This window comes from Antechinus flavipes, chromosome 3 (assembly GCF_016432865.1).
Source record: "Antechinus flavipes isolate AdamAnt ecotype Samford, QLD, Australia chromosome 3, AdamAnt_v2, whole genome shotgun sequence".
Classification (NCBI taxonomy): domain Eukaryota; kingdom Metazoa; phylum Chordata; class Mammalia; order Dasyuromorphia; family Dasyuridae; genus Antechinus; species Antechinus flavipes.
The window spans coordinates 539,106,317-539,127,421 of NC_067400.1; the positions used below are offsets into that span (position 1 = coordinate 539,106,317).

General features: G+C 35.2%; 1 protein-coding gene across 1 annotated transcript in view; it reads left to right on the forward strand.

Moving 5' to 3' along the window:
* LRRC63 (leucine rich repeat containing 63) overlaps positions 1 to 17,289 on the forward strand; it is a 76,360-nt gene extending 59,071 nt beyond the window's left edge. The window contains exon 10 of the mRNA XM_051987308.1: positions 16,857 to 17,289. Within this exon, the coding sequence (XP_051843268.1) occupies positions 16,857 to 16,899 (43 nt within the window). The 3' untranslated portion in view covers positions 16,900 to 17,289. The remainder of the gene's footprint in view (positions 1 to 16,856) is intronic.
* Positions 17,290 to 21,105: the final 3,816 nt, after the last annotated feature.

Here is a 21,105-nt window from a genome sequence, read left to right on the forward strand (position 1 = left end):
AGCACAACTATTCTAATTACAATTCTATTTTGATAAGTACCTTGGTATTAATAGTTAAGGTGGATACTAAAATGTCAAAGTATGGTTTATGCATTAACCCTGAAATGTATATGGCATCACCTGGAGGTAGCTAGTGTTAATGTAACATTAGCTTAAAGAGCATACAAACCCTGGCTCTCAGATTAATAAATGGAGATTGCAAAGCATATCTTCCCCCTAACTTTGGATATTCATTTCAGATTCACACTCTCGGTTTTCACTGGAACTGGACTCTCACCTATCAGATTGGCTAATATGACAGAAAATGAAAATGACAGATGTTGGAAGGCTTGTGGAAAAATAAGGACATTAATGCACTGTTAGTATAATTGTGAACTGATCCAATCATTCTGGAGAGCAAATTAGAACTATACCCAAAGGGCTCCAAAACTGCAGTACCACCTACTTGTAGGTCTTGTATCCCAAAGAGATCAAAGGAAAAAGAAAAAGACATATATGTATATAATTGCAATGGAAAAACTATTGTGTTCTAAGACATGATGAGCAGAATGCTTTCAAAAAAACCTGAGAAGACTTATGTGTACTAATTGTAAGCTGAAATGAGCAGAGCCAGGATAAAATTATACATAGTAACAGCAATATTATAAGATGATCAGCTGTGAATGATTAGCTATTCTCAGCAATATAGTTATCTAAAACAATTCCGAAGGACTTATGATGAAAAAATGCTATCCACCTCTTAAAAAAAGAACTGATGGGGTATGACTGGAAATTATTTTGGGGTTTTTTTAGTCAGTGTTTTCATTTGTGATATGACTAATATGAAACTGTTTATATGACCAAATGTATATAATCTGTGTCAAATTGCTTGCCTTCTCAAGGAGGGGGAGGAGAAGGAAAGAATTTGGAACTCAATTTTTTTAATTAAAAAAATTTTACATGTAATTGGGGGAAAGTTTCTTAATTTAAAAAATTGATTTAGCAGTTATTAGCCATAAAGAAATGAAGAACATGAAAAATGATATTCTAAAAAACAAATAATATAGGCTTACAATCATGAATGATTTATTTAGAAAATCCTTCATGGGGAAAATGAAATTTTAATTAAATAGAAGAATTCCAGGAATTACTAATGAAAAGAGTAGAATTAAGTAGAAACTTTGAAATACAAACTCAAAAGTAAAGAGAAATATGAAAGTTACATTTGAGAGCAATCAGGAAAGAGATGATACAAACAATCCTTTTTTTAATTAAAGTTTTTTTTATTTACAAAACATATGCATGGGTAATTTTTCGACATTCACCCTTGCAAAGCTTTCTGTTCCAAATTATCCCCACTTCTTCCCCCAACTCCTCCCCTAGATGGCAAATAGTCCAATACATATTAAATATGTTAAAATATATCAAATATCCCTTAAGAACCATGTTATCACAGTCATTAAGGGAATCAAATAAAATGGAGTATTTGAAAGTGATTTTTGTCATATTTCAATGATCTTAAAAGAAGAAAGGAAAGAGAGAGGGGAAAAGATACACCAAGGAAGAAAAATGGAATGAGAAGAGAGGGAATTTATGATCTCATAAAATCAGAGTGTGAAAGCAGAAGTTTATTTGAATGAGATCCAGACTTCACTTAAAAATTCACCTCTATCTGGACTAATCAAAGGTGATTAGGACACACTTTTTTTGTTATAGAAATATATTCTCAACATTGTATACTGTAATAAGATTATGTGATGATCTTGACTTTTTTTCAACAATGAGGTGATTCAAGACAATTCCAAAAGACAGGGGATGGAAAGTGCCATCCGCATCCATGGAGAAAACTATGGAGACTCAATGTTGACCACAGCATAGTATTTTCACCTTTATTGTTACTGTATGTTTATTTACTATGTGTTTTCTTTTTCGTGGCTTTTTCCCTTTTGATCTGATTTTTCTTGGGCAACATGATGAATATAGAAATATGTTTAGAAGAATTGTACATATTTATCAGATTGCTTGTTGTGTTGGGGATGGGGGAAAGGGTGAATGGAGGGAGAATAATTTGGAACACAAGGTTTTGCAAAGGTGAATGTTGAAAACTATCTTTGCATGTATTTGAAAAAATAAAATACTATTGGAGAAAATTCGGGGGCTTATTGGCCATTGGTTGCCATTACCTCGACATTCTGGCTCTGCCATTACCTCGATGCCATTTCCTCAATGCTCTAGTGTTGCCATTACCTCGATGCTCTGGTTCGGCCATTACCTCGATGCTCTTTCTTGCTCACGTCAATACATTGACAAACTTGGAACTCAGAAACAAGTCCTTTGACTTTTAGACCAGTGATCTTTTCACTAGACATCACTGATAAGTTCTACATTCTATCCATGCGTTGTGTGAATTTTCCTGTCACAGCTCTCAAGAGCTGCTGCTCACCAGAGTTCTTTCTTCCACGCATCAGCACAATACTTCCTATGCCTAGAAAACTGGAAGGATAGTGGAAGGAATCCAATATCACCATTTCTGAATTATTATTAAGCCTTGAATTGGTGCAATCAGAGGTAACTTATAAATAAGAATATATATAGTCCTTGCAATAACCTGGATCAGTTGTGAATAACTTTAAAATACTTTAATATATAGTAAAGGTCACCAGGATCATTGAGTAATGCTAATTACTCTCAATAACCCTGATGACATTTCTGGATGTTTGATCCTGTGGTAGGAAAAGAATATTTTTTATATATAACAAGATTTTCTCAACATTAAGACTTCATTTCATTTAATTCACATGTTCCTTTGGGTGTCATCTGTCATCTTATTTATAAAATAGAAGAGAAAAGCTCTGAGACCAGTGGTTTATGCTGTCTGAAAAATCACAAGACAGGGAATCAGAAGACCTTGTTGGCTCATGTGCTTGTTTTAGTATTTGTGAGTTGTGCAATCTTGGGCAAGTTATTTAAACTCTCTAAAACATTATTAATTTCCTCATCTATAAAAAGGAGTTAATATACTGGTTGACCTCTCTACCTCAAAGACATGTTATATAAATTTGTGCCAGTGGAGATACAGGTTTACAAGTATTTTGTAAATGTTATCATAGTCATCTAATAATGTGTTGCAATTATTGATAGCAGAATTCATCCTGATTTTGTAACATGATTTTTCTGCGAGTTTGGCTTCACATATCTCTTGTATAATATATATTCTCTATTACTCCAAAGTGGAGTAAAGTACTCAGAACCCTTCATCATTTTAACTTTGTCCTTGTGCTTTTAATTTGGGGACAAGGTACTAAAATGTAAGAACTGTCTGTGCAATTTATAGTAATATAAAAATTGGCTCCAAAAAGCAGATCAATAATCTCCTGTCTTCAAAAGGGATTGGGTCCAACTTCAGAGAGAAATAGGAGTCTCCATAATGCATCCACCATCTAATTGGAGAATACTTTGCTTAGGCACAGAATTTCCTTTTAACCTCAGCTAAAGAAACAATTCTCTTGGTCCAGAAAGCAAAAGGATAGATGGTCTTATGACAGCATTCTGCCCAGGACATTTTTTTCCATCCTCTTGGGAGAGTGGGCAGCCTAAATGGACTTTTCCAATTTCATTTTCTCTTTCTTATGGCAACATACCAAGAAGTAATCACAAATTGATCTACAGCCTCTCTCTTGGCAATACTCAAAAAACCTGAAATTGTCCTTGCATTCAAATTATAAGTGCATCCTTTCTCTCAGTATTTGTCATCACAGCTAGAAGATCCATAGCCTTTCCTCTGTCCACCAAGACAGAGCATAAAGGGACAACGGACACTTTGCATTAAAAGGAAAATAATATATTATATGGAAAAGGCAAAAAAGACTATACATAAACACTTAGTATTATTTACTTGCTGAGTTGATATAGAAACAAGTCAGAGAAGAAACATGAGAATATTTGCTTCATAAACACCCAATGCTGTTCTTGGAACAAAATTTCAAGTTCAAAGGATCTTTACAGGTCATCTTCTTTCACCCACATGTTAAACAGAAAAGGAAACCAAGGTTGTAAGAGCTTAAGTTCATACCATTAGCCAAAAGCAAAACTGGAAATACATTTTGAATCTTTTTATTCTTTCTTAGATCAGTGCTATTTCCAATACAGCAGATTACTTCTCAAAGGTTCTTCTCCTAAAAGTAGGTGATTACCTCCATGGAGTGATTTGAATGGCTCCCAAAAAATCTGTGTCCTCATAATCTTATCTGTGAAAATTCCAAATTTGGCAACAGTAAAAGACATCAAATATTCTCACAAGAATTCTTTTTAAAAAAGTAAATAAGCACATCCATCTCATTAGTATGCAACTTGCTTTGTCTTTAGTAAATCATAAAATTATATGTTTTGCAAAAATCTTTCAAAATAAATTTATGATTTATGTTTAATAATTTATTTTTTTATATTTTTACATACCTATATATCTGGAGTTGCATAAAAATTTCTTGAACAAAAAAGAATCATGATCCTGATCTAGGATATGTTTTCACTGTTTATTTTTGCTTTGTCTGATAGTGATTAGAATGCCTGTTTTTTTTTTTTAATATTTTGCTGATATATATGGTACATATTTTTGTTTGCTTTTCTTTTTGTCAAAAGGGAGGAGCCAATCAAGAAAGAGGATGTGAAAAGAACATATCATTCAATCAAACAGCATCAATTTATTTATTTTCAAATGAAGAAAATTGTATTTGTTTACTATATGTGCTTATAGGATATGATTTCTTCCCCTTACCCTGACCTTTTTACTATTTGAGGGAAATTGCCTCCTTTGAATTTTACTGAGATTTATTCTAGAAAAGGTATATTCTACCTATTCATTTTTTATTCTGTAAATTTCTTTGTTTTTTCAACATGTTTCTTGTAGGCAACAGTTGTGGTATTTTATTTTCTTATCCAATTTGTCACTCTTTATTGTTTTATTGGATAACTCAACCATTCATACTCAAAGTTATGAGAATTAGGTTTGTACTTTTCTCCCTATAGTCTCTGATTTTTTTTTTCAAATTAGGATTTTCTTCTTAAAATACAGTTCCCTATCTTTTCATCTAATTTTATTTAATCTTTTTTAAAACAACCCTATTCCTACTAATTCTCTTCTCCTTTCCTCTCCTTCAAGCCTGTCTCTGTGTCAATTTAAATATTAAGATACCCCACTTTATGTCTTTAACTAGAATTCTATCTTTATGGGAACAAGTACAGCTATCTCTCTCTCCCTCAATATCCTATGTTCAAGAATTACATCAGTATCCCAATTGTTCTGGAGAACAATTTGGAATTATGCCAAGAGAACTATACAACTATATCCTTTGACCCAACAATGCCACTACTAAGTCTGTCCCAGAGAGATCAAAGATAAGGGGAAAAGACATATTTGAACAAAAATATTTATAGCAGAGCTCTATGTGATGGCAAAGAATTGGAAGTTGAGGTTATGGCCATCAATTGTGGAATGGTTAAACAAGTTATAGCATATGTTTATGATAAAATACTATTGTGCCATAAGAAATGACAAGCAGAAACACCTGGAAAAATGTATATGAACTAACTAAAGTGAAATGGGCAGAATCAGGAGAATATTGTACACAATAACAACAGTACTATAAGGATGATCAATTGTAAAAAACTTAACTGTTCTGATCAATTTTCTACATGATGTGATAATTCCATAGGATCCATGATGAAAAAATACTCTTCATATTTAGAGATAGAAATAATGAACTCTGAGTGAAAACTGAAACATATTTAAAATATATATTTATATATAAATATATAAATAAATATAAATATATATATATATATATAAAGAGAGAGAGAGAGACTGGCTTTGAAATTATATCTATTATAATCAAATATTTGACTTATAGGGGATATAATTCTTTCTGGAATTTAAGATAAAAGCTATTTCCTTAGGTACTTGGGGTTTTAAAGAAAGAGTATCTCTTCTCTAGACCTGCATAGTAACAAATGATTTATTCTTGGCCAACTTAATTTTTCCTACCACTATATACTTCCTTTTTAAAAAATTATTATTATAGGTTTTTATTGGCAGAACATATGCATGGGTAATTTTTCAACATTGATTTTTGCAAACACTTCTGTTCCAACTTTTCCCTTTCTTTCCTCCACCCCATCCCCTAGATGGCAGGCAGTCTCATACATGTTAAACATGTTAAAGTATATGTTAAATACAATATATGTGTATATATTTACACAGTTCTCTTGTTGCATAAGAAAAAATGGATTTATAAAGGTAAAAATAACCTGGGAAGAAAAACAAAAATGAAAGCAAACGACAACAGAAAGAGTATCACCATATACTTCACAATCATATAAATGTATTTATCAAAGAAGATATTAAGCAGTAATCAGGGAAGTCTTACAGACAGGTTTAGAAAATAGAATGCACAAGAGTTTGGTGGGTCTCTGAGATTTAAAAGTGAGATTAAATCTCAGCTTATTTGGGGAGAGAACAGTCTCACCCTATGAATTCACTGTTAGCAGGCCTGGAGTTGTAAGCACTGAAAATTGAGGGGCATATTGGAATATTACTTTTTTCCTACATGCCTTAAGTTTTGAAGGAATCTCCGATTTGCCATCCAAAGGATGTGTCTTCTCTTGTTCAGTCTCTCTTTCTTTCTCCCCTTCTCTCAAAGACTCTTACTCAATCAGGAGTCCTATCTTCATCTGTCTTCTCAGTATCTCTAAAAACCTGGAAGTAGGGCTATATAAAGCTCTGAGAAGAAGAAGGGGAAGACTACTAAAGACTGCTACTACTCATTGGCGCATTTAAATAGGGCTTTAAAATTTTGCAAAATGCTTTAAAAGTATTATCTCATCCTCACAACATTTCTGTGAAGTAGGAGATATACTACTTCTACATTTTACAGAAGAGAAAACTGAGGTTGAGAGAGATGAAGTCACCTATCCAAAGTCCAAGTAAGTGTCTAAAACAGGATTTGAACTCGTCTCATCCTCTATCCACACTCACACATAATTGATTATGAAAACAAAAAGCATTTAGGTAGGCAATAAAGGTCCAAGCCTGACTTTAAAAATTGGATTTGTTTACTATATGTGCTTATAAGATATGATTTCTTCCCTTTACCCTGACCTTTTTACTATTTGAGGGAAATTGCCTCCTTTGAATTTTACTGAGATTTATTCTAGACGTATTAGCTGCAAATAAGTGGGATATGATTTACTAAAGGACTGCCCATACCCTGGAAATGGGGAAAAGTGACTGATCTAGAACTCCCTAACCTCAATTACTCAATAAATGCCCCTGGGGTGTGTGTTATCTTGACTTCATATCTGACCTCATTATACTTAGCACTTCCCTCACTCTGGGGCCCCTGCACTGAAAATGTTTCATAACTGAGAGCAGTGGTTTCCAAACTTAGTGGAGTTCTGTATATCCCCCCATCATCCTCTACCATGGCTACATAAGCCAAAGGTACTACAAAAGACTAAAAATGTCAGACAGAAGCAAAGGTCCAGCACATATTCACAGCAGCATCCTTTGTGGTAAGAAAGAACTGGAAATGAAATAGGTGATCATTGACTGGAGAAATGACAGAATAAGTCATGGTCTTTAAATGTAATGAAATAAATATTATTCTGTTATAAAAATAAATTTGAGAAATTTAAAGAAATATGAAAAGACTCTATGTATTAATGAGGATCAGAATAATTAGAACCAAGAAAATATATACAATAAGTACAACAGTGTAGAGGAGATCACTAAAAAGAAGTTAAATTAAATAACTCAAAAAAAGAAAAAAGTGAAATTCTCATGATTTACAATTGTGTCTGACTCTTTGTGACTCTAATTAGGGTTTCATTGGTAAAGATAATGGAGGGGTTTGCCATTTCTTTCTCCAGCTATTATATAGATAAGAAAATCAAGGCAAATAGGGATAAGTGACTTGTTCAGCTAGTAAATATCTGAGGCTGGATTTGAATGCAGGCATTTTATCATGTCATCTACTTGTCTAAATTTTCAGAGAACAAATAATGAAATATGACTTTTCTAATAACAGCAGAAGAAGAAGATCCAATTAGAGAGAAAATTAGTATGTACTGTGAGATACAGACACTGGAAATATTTTTGTTTGCTTTCCTTTTTGTCAAAAGGGAGGAGTCAATCAAGAAAGAGGATGTGAAAAGAACATATCATTCAATCAAACAACATCAATTTATTTATTTTCAAATGAAGAAATTTAGCCTTGACAACCTCCAAAGTCCTTTGCACATCTAGAATCTATGATCCTATGATTGTTGATTAATCTGACTTAGCAACAGCCATAAATTGTTAATAATTGGGCAATAAGAGGAAGATCATCAAAATGATTATAAAGAATTGGTTACTTTAGTGGGTAAAAGATGAAATAGCTGAGGAAACAAAGGTTTAAACTTCCAAACATAATGATTTATTAAGCAATGCATGCCATTTGCAAAGCAAAGACTTTCTTCAACTTTGGCATTTGACCTTGAATACAGGGGATCAAATGACACTAATTAGGTAAAAGAAAATAATTAAGAAGGAACAAATAAATATACAAAATTAGGTAATCTGATTTCAAATTGGAGGGAAGAATTGGACTTTCTGTGTTGGAAAGAGGAGAGCTAATAGGCATAATTCCCTGAAATCAGAAAAAAAAAAGTGTCCTACTCCCCCCATTGTCTCTAACAATCAAAGGAATGTGGAAATAATAACTGATTGATTGATACAAGATCAAATGTAAGATAAGAAATATGGTTTAATTGAGATGTATAATCATGAGAAAACTCCTTGCAATATAATTGGATCTTATCAGGTTTTTGGTCAACATAACCTAGCTTCTTTTTAAGTGTCTCTAAGCAGCAGGGAGAAGTGGTCCAGCTTCCCAGCTATGCAGGGATGTTCAAATAGTACAATAAAGTTCTCTCACAATTCCCACAATTTAATAAAGTTTTCTCACAAGACAGAAATTGGCAGATCCATAATTAAATATAAAGGAAACTGAGCTAGTTCCAGAATTGACTCACAAGATGGAATAAGTATGGTTTGTTCAATTCCAACAACTGACCACTCATTGTCCTATTCCCCTCTGTTCCCTCAACACTAAAAACAAAAATTAGAAATAAAAGAAAAACAGAAGTAGCTGGCTTGGTTGTTTGTCTTATTAATGCTTTGTGCTTTTTATACCATGATTATTTCTTAATATCCCCCATACTTTCACATGCTCTCTTGAAAGTAACAAAGAAAAAATAATTGAGCAAGATAATACCATTCTTACTTGACCGTTGTGCTTGAATTTTGTGTTGCTCTCTGTGAGAATCTCCAAGGACCAAGATCTATCTGTGCTTTCTGGAAGGGCAGAAGTTTCTAGAGTCAACTTTCCCTGCCTATGTGGATTATATGGATGGATCTTCAAGATGCTGAGAGATCAGAGGAGGAGTTCTTATAGAAGGATAACCGATCTCAGATTTGTGGGCAAGTACAGATGCAAAAGGAACTTTTCAAGGGTTCCTTTTTCCTCAGCTGAAAAATAAGAGCAGTAGAGTATGTCCAGAACCTGGCATCTCTTTCCCAGAGTAACCCCACCTTTTCAATGAATGAGATAAGCGTTTACAATCTAAAATTAGGCTCTAAATTGCATCTGGAAGTCCAACCTGCACCTGAATAAAATGATTGCTAACTTTCTTCCAACTCTATGATTTGTGTGACTTTTTCTTTTCATTTGGCCATTCTTTAATAATAATAGCTAACATTTATATAGCACTTACTATGGTGCCAGGTAATGTGATAAACAATTTACAGTGTTCATCTCATTTAATCTCAGAACAACCCTAGAATGTTAGTATTGTTTTTGTCCCCATTTTACAGATAATGAAACTGAAGCAAAGTCATTTGCTTCATGTGGCTAGTAAATTTCTGAGGCTGGATTTGAATTCAGGTCTTTGTAACTCCAGGTCCAGTACTCTATCCAATGAACAACCTCTCTGCCATCTTTAATTCATAGGACCATAGATTTAGAGGGAGAAGGGACCTTCTAAGCTATGTAGTCCTGATCCTTCATTTAGCAGATGAGGAAACAGAAGTCCAGGAGAGATCAAATGACTTGTCCAAGATCACATATATAGAAAATATCAAAGCTAGAATTTTAACCCAGGTCATATGATTCCAAAATCTGCCCTCTTTTGTCTTTAGGCTATACTGCCTCCTGAAATATGGTATGAAGAGTTTCACTTAATCTCAGTGAAAGTGGGTTTCCTACATCCATTTATTTTAGCTTAAAATACTGTCAGCACAAGTGTTTGGAGATTTTTTAATTGCACAACAGAATTCTAATTTTTAATAAAAACTGAGAATATTACAGAAAGGGGAACAGAAAAATTAACTTAATTTCCACCATTGAAGGGGTGAAACAAATAATATATTCTCTGTGTTTCCCTTTAAAACTTTTGAGATAATGCCATACTGGCCTCCTTTGCTCACATATTGCTATTGCATTGTTAAGATTGTGAAATTAGACAGGAAATGCAACAGTGACAACTAATTTGAAATATAGTCCAGATAGCATTCATTTCCTGTAACTGAGGTAAATAGTGTCTGATGGCAGAGAACATCCTATGAGAAACTAATCTTGAAGATCTCTCTCCCCTAAACAACTCTACTCAACTCTCAGCTCCAACCCAGGTTCCCCATCTTATCTGCTCTCCTTTATAAGTTTCCATAGTAATGATGAAGGATATTCATTGGACCTTCTGTGTGGCTATCTGGCTGCTTGCTGTACATAAGGGAAGGGTGTAAAATAAAATGGAAGTGGATAAGGAAATGGGTCAATAAGTTTAGAACTTAAGTGAAAGAGGATGGGATATATTTTGATTTTTTTTTCACCCTAGATCTCTGATATTGACACAGGGAATATATTGCTTTGAACCTTGAGATAATGTGATTTACTTATAGTCAGTCCTTCGCTCTTGAAGCAACCAAAATAACATCACTATATTGTGTGGTTGTTAGTGTGTCCAACTATGGCTGATCAGACCAATACAAGCTTAGAATGCTCTACCAGAAACAAATAGTCCCTATAAACATTTGGGGTGGATAGTCTAACTTTGCACATTTCTTCTGAGCTAATTTGATTCTGCTTTGCTCATAGAGCACAACACCTTTTCTGCTGAGGGCACGCCATGCTGGGAGGTCCTGTGCCAGTGTTTGCCATGTCATGCAATCAGTTCTAAAGTTCATAAGAGAGACCTTGAGAATGTCCGTGTATTGCTTTTTCTGTCCACCTTCTGAGCACTTGCCTTTTGTGAGTTCTCACATAGAGACTTCTCTATCAGAGGAGAGACTTGAATCCAGTCTTCTTAAAGACTTTTCCTATGCCTTATTTAGACTTTATTACTATATAATAAAGACAGAGCATCCCAAACAAGGAATACCATAATTTGAAGCCTCACTGAGATTGGATTTATTGAGAAAAATCTCAAAATGGTGTTTAGTTTTTACTGTCACATTTGAAAAGGGATTAAAATCAGCTCAAAATTAGGCTAGTCATTAAACAAGGAAAAAAAAACTATTGACATGGTATTTTGATTTTAACTTATTATTCATTATTATCCTTGTTTTTACTGTTGTTATTAATTTGATAAGTATGCACAGGCACTCTCCTGGGTCCTTGTTGGTCCATTCATATAGCTGTTAGTACTGGCACCTGTGATATCTCCTTATAAAGATATAAGTTCTCATTGCCTTTTTGATAAGGTTTCTGATCTGACCTTAATTTGATGCCTTCTTGATAAAAAATGATACCTTTGTCTTGGTTGGGGTGTTTGTTGTGCTACTTATATCACATTAATGAGGAGTGATTTATAATTGATTGATTTATAGTCAGTTTATATATCCCTAGTTTTGGCCATTTAAAGCAGACACAAAGACATTAAGATTAGAAAAAGGACCTGGGAACAGAGAAATACAGAGAGAAGAGAGGCTGTACAGAAAGCTACTTGGTTCTTCAAGATACCTTGAGATATCTTGAAGGGATATCTATACTTTACAATCCAGTGGCTCTCCAAAAAAGAAAGAAAAAATGAAGAATGCGGGTCTAGGAATGGAGAAAAACTAAAATCAGCAGAATGATATCATATAAAGGACTATGGGCCTTTGCTTCCTGATTTGCAAAGGCCAGGTTTGCTCTTCTCCACATTAAGTCTCTGATAACCATATAGAATGAGGAAGTGCCCCAAGGATTATGGACATAGTAAGAATTTAACTGGGTAAAAGCAAGAAAACTAGGTTAAAAGGGGGAAAGTCCAAAAAAACAAGATTATAAAATAGGAGAAGGGAAAATCCAAAGACACATAGTCCCTAAGTCATAATCCTTGTTTTAACAAGTGCTTCATTGACCACTCACTTACCATCCCCCAAGCTGATATGACATCCAAAATTTGGATATGAAAGCAATTTCAGGGAGGGGTATTATTTTTCTTCTAACAGAATAATATCCTAGCCATACCTACTATCTGCTATTGACACCCAATATGAGTCTCCATGGGAGACATGAAGAGGAGAGGGGAACCCACCACCTTATCTGACTGCAATTGCTATCTTTTAGGTCTTCCTTCATCTTATCAAAAATATTCTTGTATGCTTTGATGACCTTAGAAAAACACTACTGTAATGAGAATTCATTTTTTAATCTGATCCTGAACCAGAGGTCTCTCCTGTTTAATTTAAGGATGTAAACTAGAAGATTGGTAATATACCTTCTAGCTCTAATTTGAATTTCTGAGCATTTCCCAGCTAAGTTCAAGAACTGGGCCAATAGAAGTAGTAGGAGGCAGTGAGTGAAGGCCAAATTCCTAAACCAACAGGGGATACCTCAAAGTTTCTTTCACCCTGTAAGGACATCCAACAAATTCTCCCAACACCATGTGCATTCATATGTAATTCTCTTTTGATGGAGAATTCACAAAAGTGGTATTGGGACCTTTGAGAAAATCCCTAGTTTTTTCTGCTTTTCAGAAGATATAACAGGTTTAGTACAATTCTTGGTACATAGTAATCATTTAATAAATGCTTGTGGACTTCATAACAATGCTATGTTTAATCTAGTATCTTTCAAACTAACCTATATTATGGACAGAATAAGAATGCTGGAAAAAAGAATTAGCATTTCTTAAGCATTTGCTAAGTGTGCTAGATTGTACTAGGAGCTTTACAAATATTAACTCATTTGATCCTGAAACAACCTTGTGAGGTAAATGTTATTTTCCCTATGTCAGTTGAAGAAACTGAGGTAGAAAAGTTTGATGACTTGCCCAGAGTGACATAGCTAAGAAATGTGTGAGGTCAGATTTGAATTTAGTACTTCCTGATGCCAGGACCAGCTTGCTAGCCACTTAGATTTACCATTCTAATCTTTATCACCTTTCTCCAAGAATTCCTTTTCCTCACTGCCTTAGATGTTTCTCAGAGGTGTGATTATGTCCTTTTATTTAATCCTGAGCCTCTTACCTATTTCATGGCAGCTTGGCAACTTTATGGAAATTTTTGTTTCATTTGTGCTTTTCAAAATTTCCTTTCATTCAAACTAACAAATAATAACATTCACACGGTTTACACTTCAACAGAATTAAATCAGACTTAATTTCCCCCTTGCAGTTCCTATGAAGGTTCCATGAATAGAACATGCTACTTCAATTACAATGATTCATTACTGTTTCATTAATGAGGAATTGATTTTAGTTTATGGGTTACAGTTATCAATGCAAACGTTATTAGGCTATTGACCATCACAAAGGAATGTTGATAAACTGGAGCAGATCCAAAGGAGATTGAAATGGATGTGGCAGGGAATGAGAAGAGTCAGGTATACATCAATTGATGGAGACTGCTAGCCTGAGGTAGGAACAACTTAATGGAATGAAATGTGTAACTATTTAAAGGACTATCCTGGGCCTATTGTGGGTAACTCAAGTGGGCAAAGGAACTTTAATAACCCTCTAATTTGTAGAGGGTAATTATGGCATTCTAATTTGGGCTTGATTCAGGTAGGATCAGGGAACTTAGCTAAGTGGCTAAGTCATGAGAGCATCAGGCCTGGAGTCAGAGAGAGCTGAGTTCAAATCCAGGCTCAGATACTTATTAGCTGTGTTATCTTGATCAAGCTACTTAATTCTGTTTGCCTCACTTTCTTCATCCATAAAATAAGCTGGAGAAGGAAATGGCAGTTCAAGAAAGCCTCAAATAAGATCATAAAAAGTTGGACATGACTGTAGAAAACAACTCACCAAGGGAAAGGACCTGTTATTTCATTGGTATATGGATGGATAGTATAAGGCATATGGCCTGGATGAAGAAATTCCATTTACAAATTCAGGTCATAGTCTTAGTAGGCTGCCAAGAATTGTAAGACGCCAAATGACAAGCTCAGAGCCACATATACAGCACTTGCAGGAACCACATGAGAACCCAGATTTTACTGACCTGCTTAGATCTGCTTATAAATGGAATGGGCTGCCTTATAAAATACCATGTTTTCCCCAATTACAGTGTTTAAAGAGGGGCTTGACATCTACTGGCCAATGATATTGCAGAGGGTACCAGATAATAAGGAAGGAAGAAGAGTATAGAAAGTACAGAAAAGGAAGCATTGTAAAGTAGCAAAGACCCCTTGTCCGAGAAATCAGAAACTTGGTTTCAGGGTTCATGCTGCTATTATCTGTGTGACTTCGGACACGTCATTTCATCTCATTGCTGGATCTTAGCTCCTCATTGTTAAATGAAACAAAAGAGCTACAGAATCTCTGTAGGCATTCAATAATTCTAAATTCATGTACAGGGTCTCAGATGGGATTATATGTATACATATATATACATACATATATATAAAATCTATGAAGTCTCTTCCAACTTTATGAAAATAACTTAAAATTCTCAATTTTTGGTTGTATTGTAGCAATAATCTCTTCCTTTTTCCATTCTATTCTTTATAATCTTTATAATCTCTGCCATCCTTCAAATGATCTATCACTCATGTTTATGGTGACAATCAATGGATTTTCTGGTAAGTATAATTTCACTGAAACTTTGCAAAAATAATAGCCTTTGGAAGAGCCTGTGCCCTTATTTTTGTTTCAGGAAATTTTTTTTTTGCTGTCTCCATGTAATTTACATAGTCTTCTGACTCCTTAAAATTAGAATTTTGTAACATAATTGAGATTTGTCATAGCAGGGAGTAGATAATGGAAGACTGGGGAGGGAGACTTTCTTCAACTATGACCTGGATAGATAAAATTTGCCTTTGGTGATGAAAATGAATGAGTAAGATCTAAGGTTGTTATTATTCAGTCATAGGCAACTTCTCTTGACCTCATTTGGAGTTTTCTTGGCAAAGATACTAGAGTGGTTTGCCATTTTTTTCTCCAGCTCATTTTACAGATGGAGAAACTGAGGCAAGCAGGGTTAAATGATTTACCCAGGGTCATTGGCAAGTAATGTGTCTGAAGACAGATTTGAACTCAGGAAGATAAGTCTTCCTGGCTCCAGGCCTGGCATTTTATCTACGGTAACCTCTGGGTTAGATTAGATTGTCTAACACAGAGGCCTCTTCATCCCTTCTCATGGAGTTTTAAGAGTCTCCTTGATTCCAGTCCCAGTATTTTATTCACTGGTGCACTTAGCTGCCTTTGAAATCTAAGATACATGGTGATAAGATTGTACATTTCTATAGTACTTAACATTTGCCAAGTGCTTTCATTACACTATTTCATTTAAACATGTATTATCCCCATTTTATAGATGAAACTGAGGCTCACAGAGGTGAAAAAAAATTGCCCATATTCATGCATTTAGTAAGAGTTGGGGATAGGCTTTAAACCTTGGTCTTCCTCACTCTAAATACCGTCTCACATGATGAATGTATGAAAGATATTTGTTAAGAACATTCCCTGTGCCATTTATTATTCCATGAATACAAAAACAAAAGAAAAAATAGTTTTTACATTCTAATAGGAAGAGACAATATATAAGGCAGAAGTGGCCAAAGATAGATATTTTAATTTCGAAAATTATACTGATGATGAGCAGTTATAGTCTCAATATTTGTTGTATCACAGCAATAATCTCTTCCTTTTTTCACTCTATCTATATTGACTATAGTGACACATCCCAGGAGGGGCAGTTAAATAGTTCAGTAGATAGAAACCCAGACTTGGACTCATGAAGACCTGAATTCAAATCAGGTCTCAAACACTTCCTAACCATGTGACTTTGGACAAGTCACTTAATATCTTTCTGATTCAATTTCCTTACCTATAAAATGGAATAAAAATAGCACCGTTCTCCCAGAATTATTTTAAAGATTAAAGAGGGAAAAAGTATTTTCAACGTATTTGGTACATAGTAGGAATTATATTGAATGCTTGTTCCCTTTCCACCACCATTTTTCACTTCCCTTTCCTTCCCCCAAGTAGCAGTGACCATAAAATGGTAACCAATACTGATAGAGAATACTGATAGAACTTTGTACTAGAAATGAATTCAGGAAGTTCCACCCAGACCCAAGACAAAGGAGGGAGTATTTAAGGAGGTAATGGAGTCAGCACAACAAAACAGCAAAAGGGATCAATGTCAAACCAGACAATTTTTGATTATATTCATTCTGCAGTCTGTGGAAGAGAGAGAGAACAAATATCTAGATCTGGCTCGGGGTAGCAGTGCATTTAATAAGTTGTTGTTTGTCTTTCATTCTTAAGGAGGATCAGTAATATCACCGAGTAATATCTTGATTTGCTTGTGAATTGCTCCACAGTTGCGCAGTCAATAGTCTCACTCTCTTTTCCAGAGTCATCAAAGTCCAGTTTCAGAACAAAAGTCAAGATGATTGATGAGGACCAGGATGAAGGGGATGAGTCCTTGACACGTGACCAAACTCCAAGCACTCTCCAGCACCTGCTTCAGCTACCTTGATGGCCATTCACCAAGGGAAGTCTTCTTGGAGCTACAGGCGAGAGTTAGGTGACAGATGGACACCAAAGATAGATGAAAAGCACTCAGCAAGACCTCACACCAGAGGTTTCAGACCCCTCTGACCTTGCCATACACCTTAATTGTCAAGTAATAGTAATCTGGTGATCATTTGAGCTTCCCTTTGTACTTGTTTCAAATAGCTATGGCTGCTGACCTCTGGGAGAGACATTCAAACCCTGTCTTGGTATATGAGTCTATGGTAGCCTCTGTATTCTTCTGGAGTTAGACACTGTATATCCCCAAAAAGAATCTGAACAAAGATATGAGGTATATCATGTATTTAGCCTTTATTTGTATGTCAAATCTTTGGTGACTGAACTCAATCCTCCTTCCTTAGAGAACAGGAGTTTGATGCTAATCAACAAAATACGAAACTATAAATGAAGCCTTTTCAATAATTTTTCAAGGTCAATCATCTTGATATCCTAGATTTCCCAAAGAATTGACTGGCCAGGGCACTACCATACAACTTTCTTAATCTAAGGCCCCTCACTTTTCTAAGGGAACACTTTCTTAAGTAAAACAAATATGCATAAAAAGAGACATTTTCTAAAAAATTAAAAAGGCATTTCTATTCTCTCTATGGCTAGAAATGTGAACACGTGCATGCACACACACACACACACACACACATCTTTACAATCAGAATTGCTTGAGGCTTCATAAAATGACAAAATTCCAGGGTTGTGAGAGATCTCAGAGATCATCTAGTCCCATTCTTGCTTTAATTAAAACACCCTTGATGACATACTTGACAAATAGTCATTCAGCATTTGCTTGAAGACCTCCAACAAAAGGAAGTTCCCTCCCTCTGGAGAGAGCCCATTATATTCTTGGACAGTTCTGAGTATTTCCTTACATCAAGTCTAATTTCATTTGTCTACAAATTCTACCCACTACTCTTTGTCCTTCCCTCTGAGACCAAGCTAAATAAATGGACTCATGAAGATCTGAATTCAAGTCAGGTCTCAAACACTTCCTAACCACATGACTCTGGACAAATCACTCGATATCTTTCTGATTCAGTTTCCTTACCTATAAAATGGGATAAAAATAGCATCTTTCTCCCAGGGTTATTTTAAAGATCAAAGGGAAAAAAGGTAACCAATTCCACAGAAAGCCCTTCAAATACTTAAGTGCCAGTATAGGTTTTCTTGAGTCCTTTTTTTCCCAAACTAAATATTCCCAATCAATCCAAAATAATAATAGTAATAAATACACACTTACACATTATATAAAAAAATGCAGCAATCCTTGTCCTCCTGGAGTTTACATGCAACAGGTGCACAAGTAACTGCAAAGCACATTCAGATCATTTATACAAAGTATATTGTAATTTCAAGAGAGAAGTGCTAGGAATTTAGATGCTTTCATATAGGAGAAGAGACCAGAGCTATTCTTTGAAGAAAACTGGGAATTCAGCTAGGTGGTGTGAAACCTATGACCACCTTTCCATAAATGAGTCAAAAGCTAGATGTGAGAGGGGTGAACATCTATGAAGACACAGACAACAATACTTATGAAACTTGGATCAGGGAGGCAGAGAGCAGAGCAGAACAATGGAGACAGCAGAGGACATTATTCTGTTGGCTGTTTTCATAGCTGACTCAATTTAGTAATACTCTTAAGCTCTTATGTTATGTGCCTATGAAACCACAAGACAATGTACTTACCCAATTAGCAAATAGCACCCTTTTCTGAATATATAGCAGCACATAAATTTAGTGTGGCTGTACCCACAAAGTGGGTTACACCCTTATAGCACCAGCTAAGCTTGATAGACAGAACCTGGGATTTTGTCCACTGATGGGTCAGCCTAAAATCAGACCAGATGGCTTGGTCATTGAGACTGACAATAGCAGGATGGGGCAGCTCACCTGACTCTGTCCAAGAGGAACCATGATCTCACCTTGATGGTAGGGTTTTTTGTTTTTTTTTTTTGGTATATGTATTTATATGGTTATCTTGCTGCACAAGAAGAATCAGATCAAAAATGGAAAAAAAAAGAGAAAGAAAACAAAATTCAAGCAAACAACAACAAAAGAAGTGAAAATGCTATGTTGTGATCCATACTCAGTTCCCACAGTCCTTTCTCTATGTATAAATGATTCTCATCATCACAAGATTATTGGAACTGGCCTGAATCAATTGATAGTATTCTTAACGGGGTGATCCCATATCTTTGCTGTACAGTCTGTGGCTGATCCTCAGGAGCAAACTCCACCCAGAGGGAGCAGTGAGCCAGCTTTGCTGGCAGCCTGGATGGACTTTTTCATTCCTCTGTAATCCTAGATAGCTCTGAGTTGTCTTGCCCAAAACCATACCTGATTTTAGGTATTGACATCTTCTATATAATAAACATAGATCATATGGCAAACTTCACATTCATTGGACCAGAGTTATTCGCGGCACTAACACGTCACATTTGACAGTGGAAATGAGGAGAGAGTGCATGCCAGACATAGGGAATGATCCCTGCAAAGGCACAGAGGTGAAAGAAAAAAATTCTGTCTATAGGAAACTGATGGCAAGCAATTTTGGCTAATGTGTGACCAGGAAATCAATATGAAATAAGACTGGAAAAGTAGATGGGAGTCAGATCATGGAAGGCTTTGAATGTAGAGCTGAGGAATTTACATTATATGTAGGAAGCAATAGGAAACCTTTGAAGATTTGTGAGATGGGAGAAGGGACACAGTCAGATTTGTGTTAGAAATTTTAATTTGCCAACTACGTGTTGGATGTATTGAAAAGGAAAGAAAATGGAGTCAGATTATTTAGGAGATTATGTAATAGTAGACTAAGGACAAAATGAGGGTCTAAAATAGGCTAAAAGTTAGGCAAAGGAAGAAGACAAATACAAGAGGTTTTGTGGAAGTAAGGGTGATAGGAAATGGCAACTCATAGGTTCAGGGAAGTTAGGGAAAGGGAAGATTCGAAAGGGATTCAATAGGTGGTGATGCCCTCAACAGAAACTGACTTTTTGAAGGAAGGATGTATTTAGGAAAAAAAAAGAGTTTTGTTGGCCCTGTTAAATTTTAAATAGACATATTTACTAGTGAACATTCGGGAGAGATTAAGATTGGACTGTCTACAGATTTTATAACCATCTGCATATTATGATAATCAAACCCAAGGGAACTGATAAGTTTATTAAGTGAGAGAGTCTAGAGAGAGAGAGAATCTAGGGAAGAGACAATTCTCTGGGAGGCAATTCATTCAACTGATACTCAACACATGATCATAAGGCTCTTTACTATCCTAACCCATCTTCTCTGGATACTCTCTAATTTTGGAATATCCTTCCTAAAATATAGTACCCACACCTGAACACAAGGTCCATATATGTTTTGACCAAGGAAAAGAAGATGGCCAGTTCCTTAACATTAGACACAATGGCTCTTATGATGAAGTCTAAGATTACATTAGCTTTTTTGGCTGCTCTAGCATACTGTTAGCTCATTAAAAAAATTCCAGATCTTTTTTTTTTTTAAACAATTATCTTACTATACCTCTTCCACTGATGACACTGATGTTTTTCAAGGATACATTCATCCCAAATATCATCTTTTTAGATTCATTCCAAATGTTCTCCCCTGTTGAGATATTTTGGATCCCAATGTGTTAGTAATATCTCCCAGTTTGCATCATTTGCAAATTTGATAAGCAACATCATCTATGCCTTTATTCAGTTCACAAATAAAAATGTCAGATAGCATGTGGCCCTCAAGTCCTCCATGGGAGTCTTTCACAAGAGATCTCCCTCTGTATAAATTTATAAGTTCATGAGTGATTACACATCAATTCAGCATCCACATTAGTGGAGAAAGGAAAAGATCCAAGTATAACACTTAAATGTTCAAAAAATACTTATTAAATGATATTTTTTATAACCAATGGTGGTATAACATTTATAGATGGTATAAGAATAATAGTTGTGGCTTCTTAGTTTTCCTTTTTTTGCATAGTAAAGGCTGATGGTTTAACATGTTAGAAATGGTCTCTCCTTTTCAGGGGTTACAGGATGGTGACTGATGGATATGCAGGTGATCAATGCTGACCCC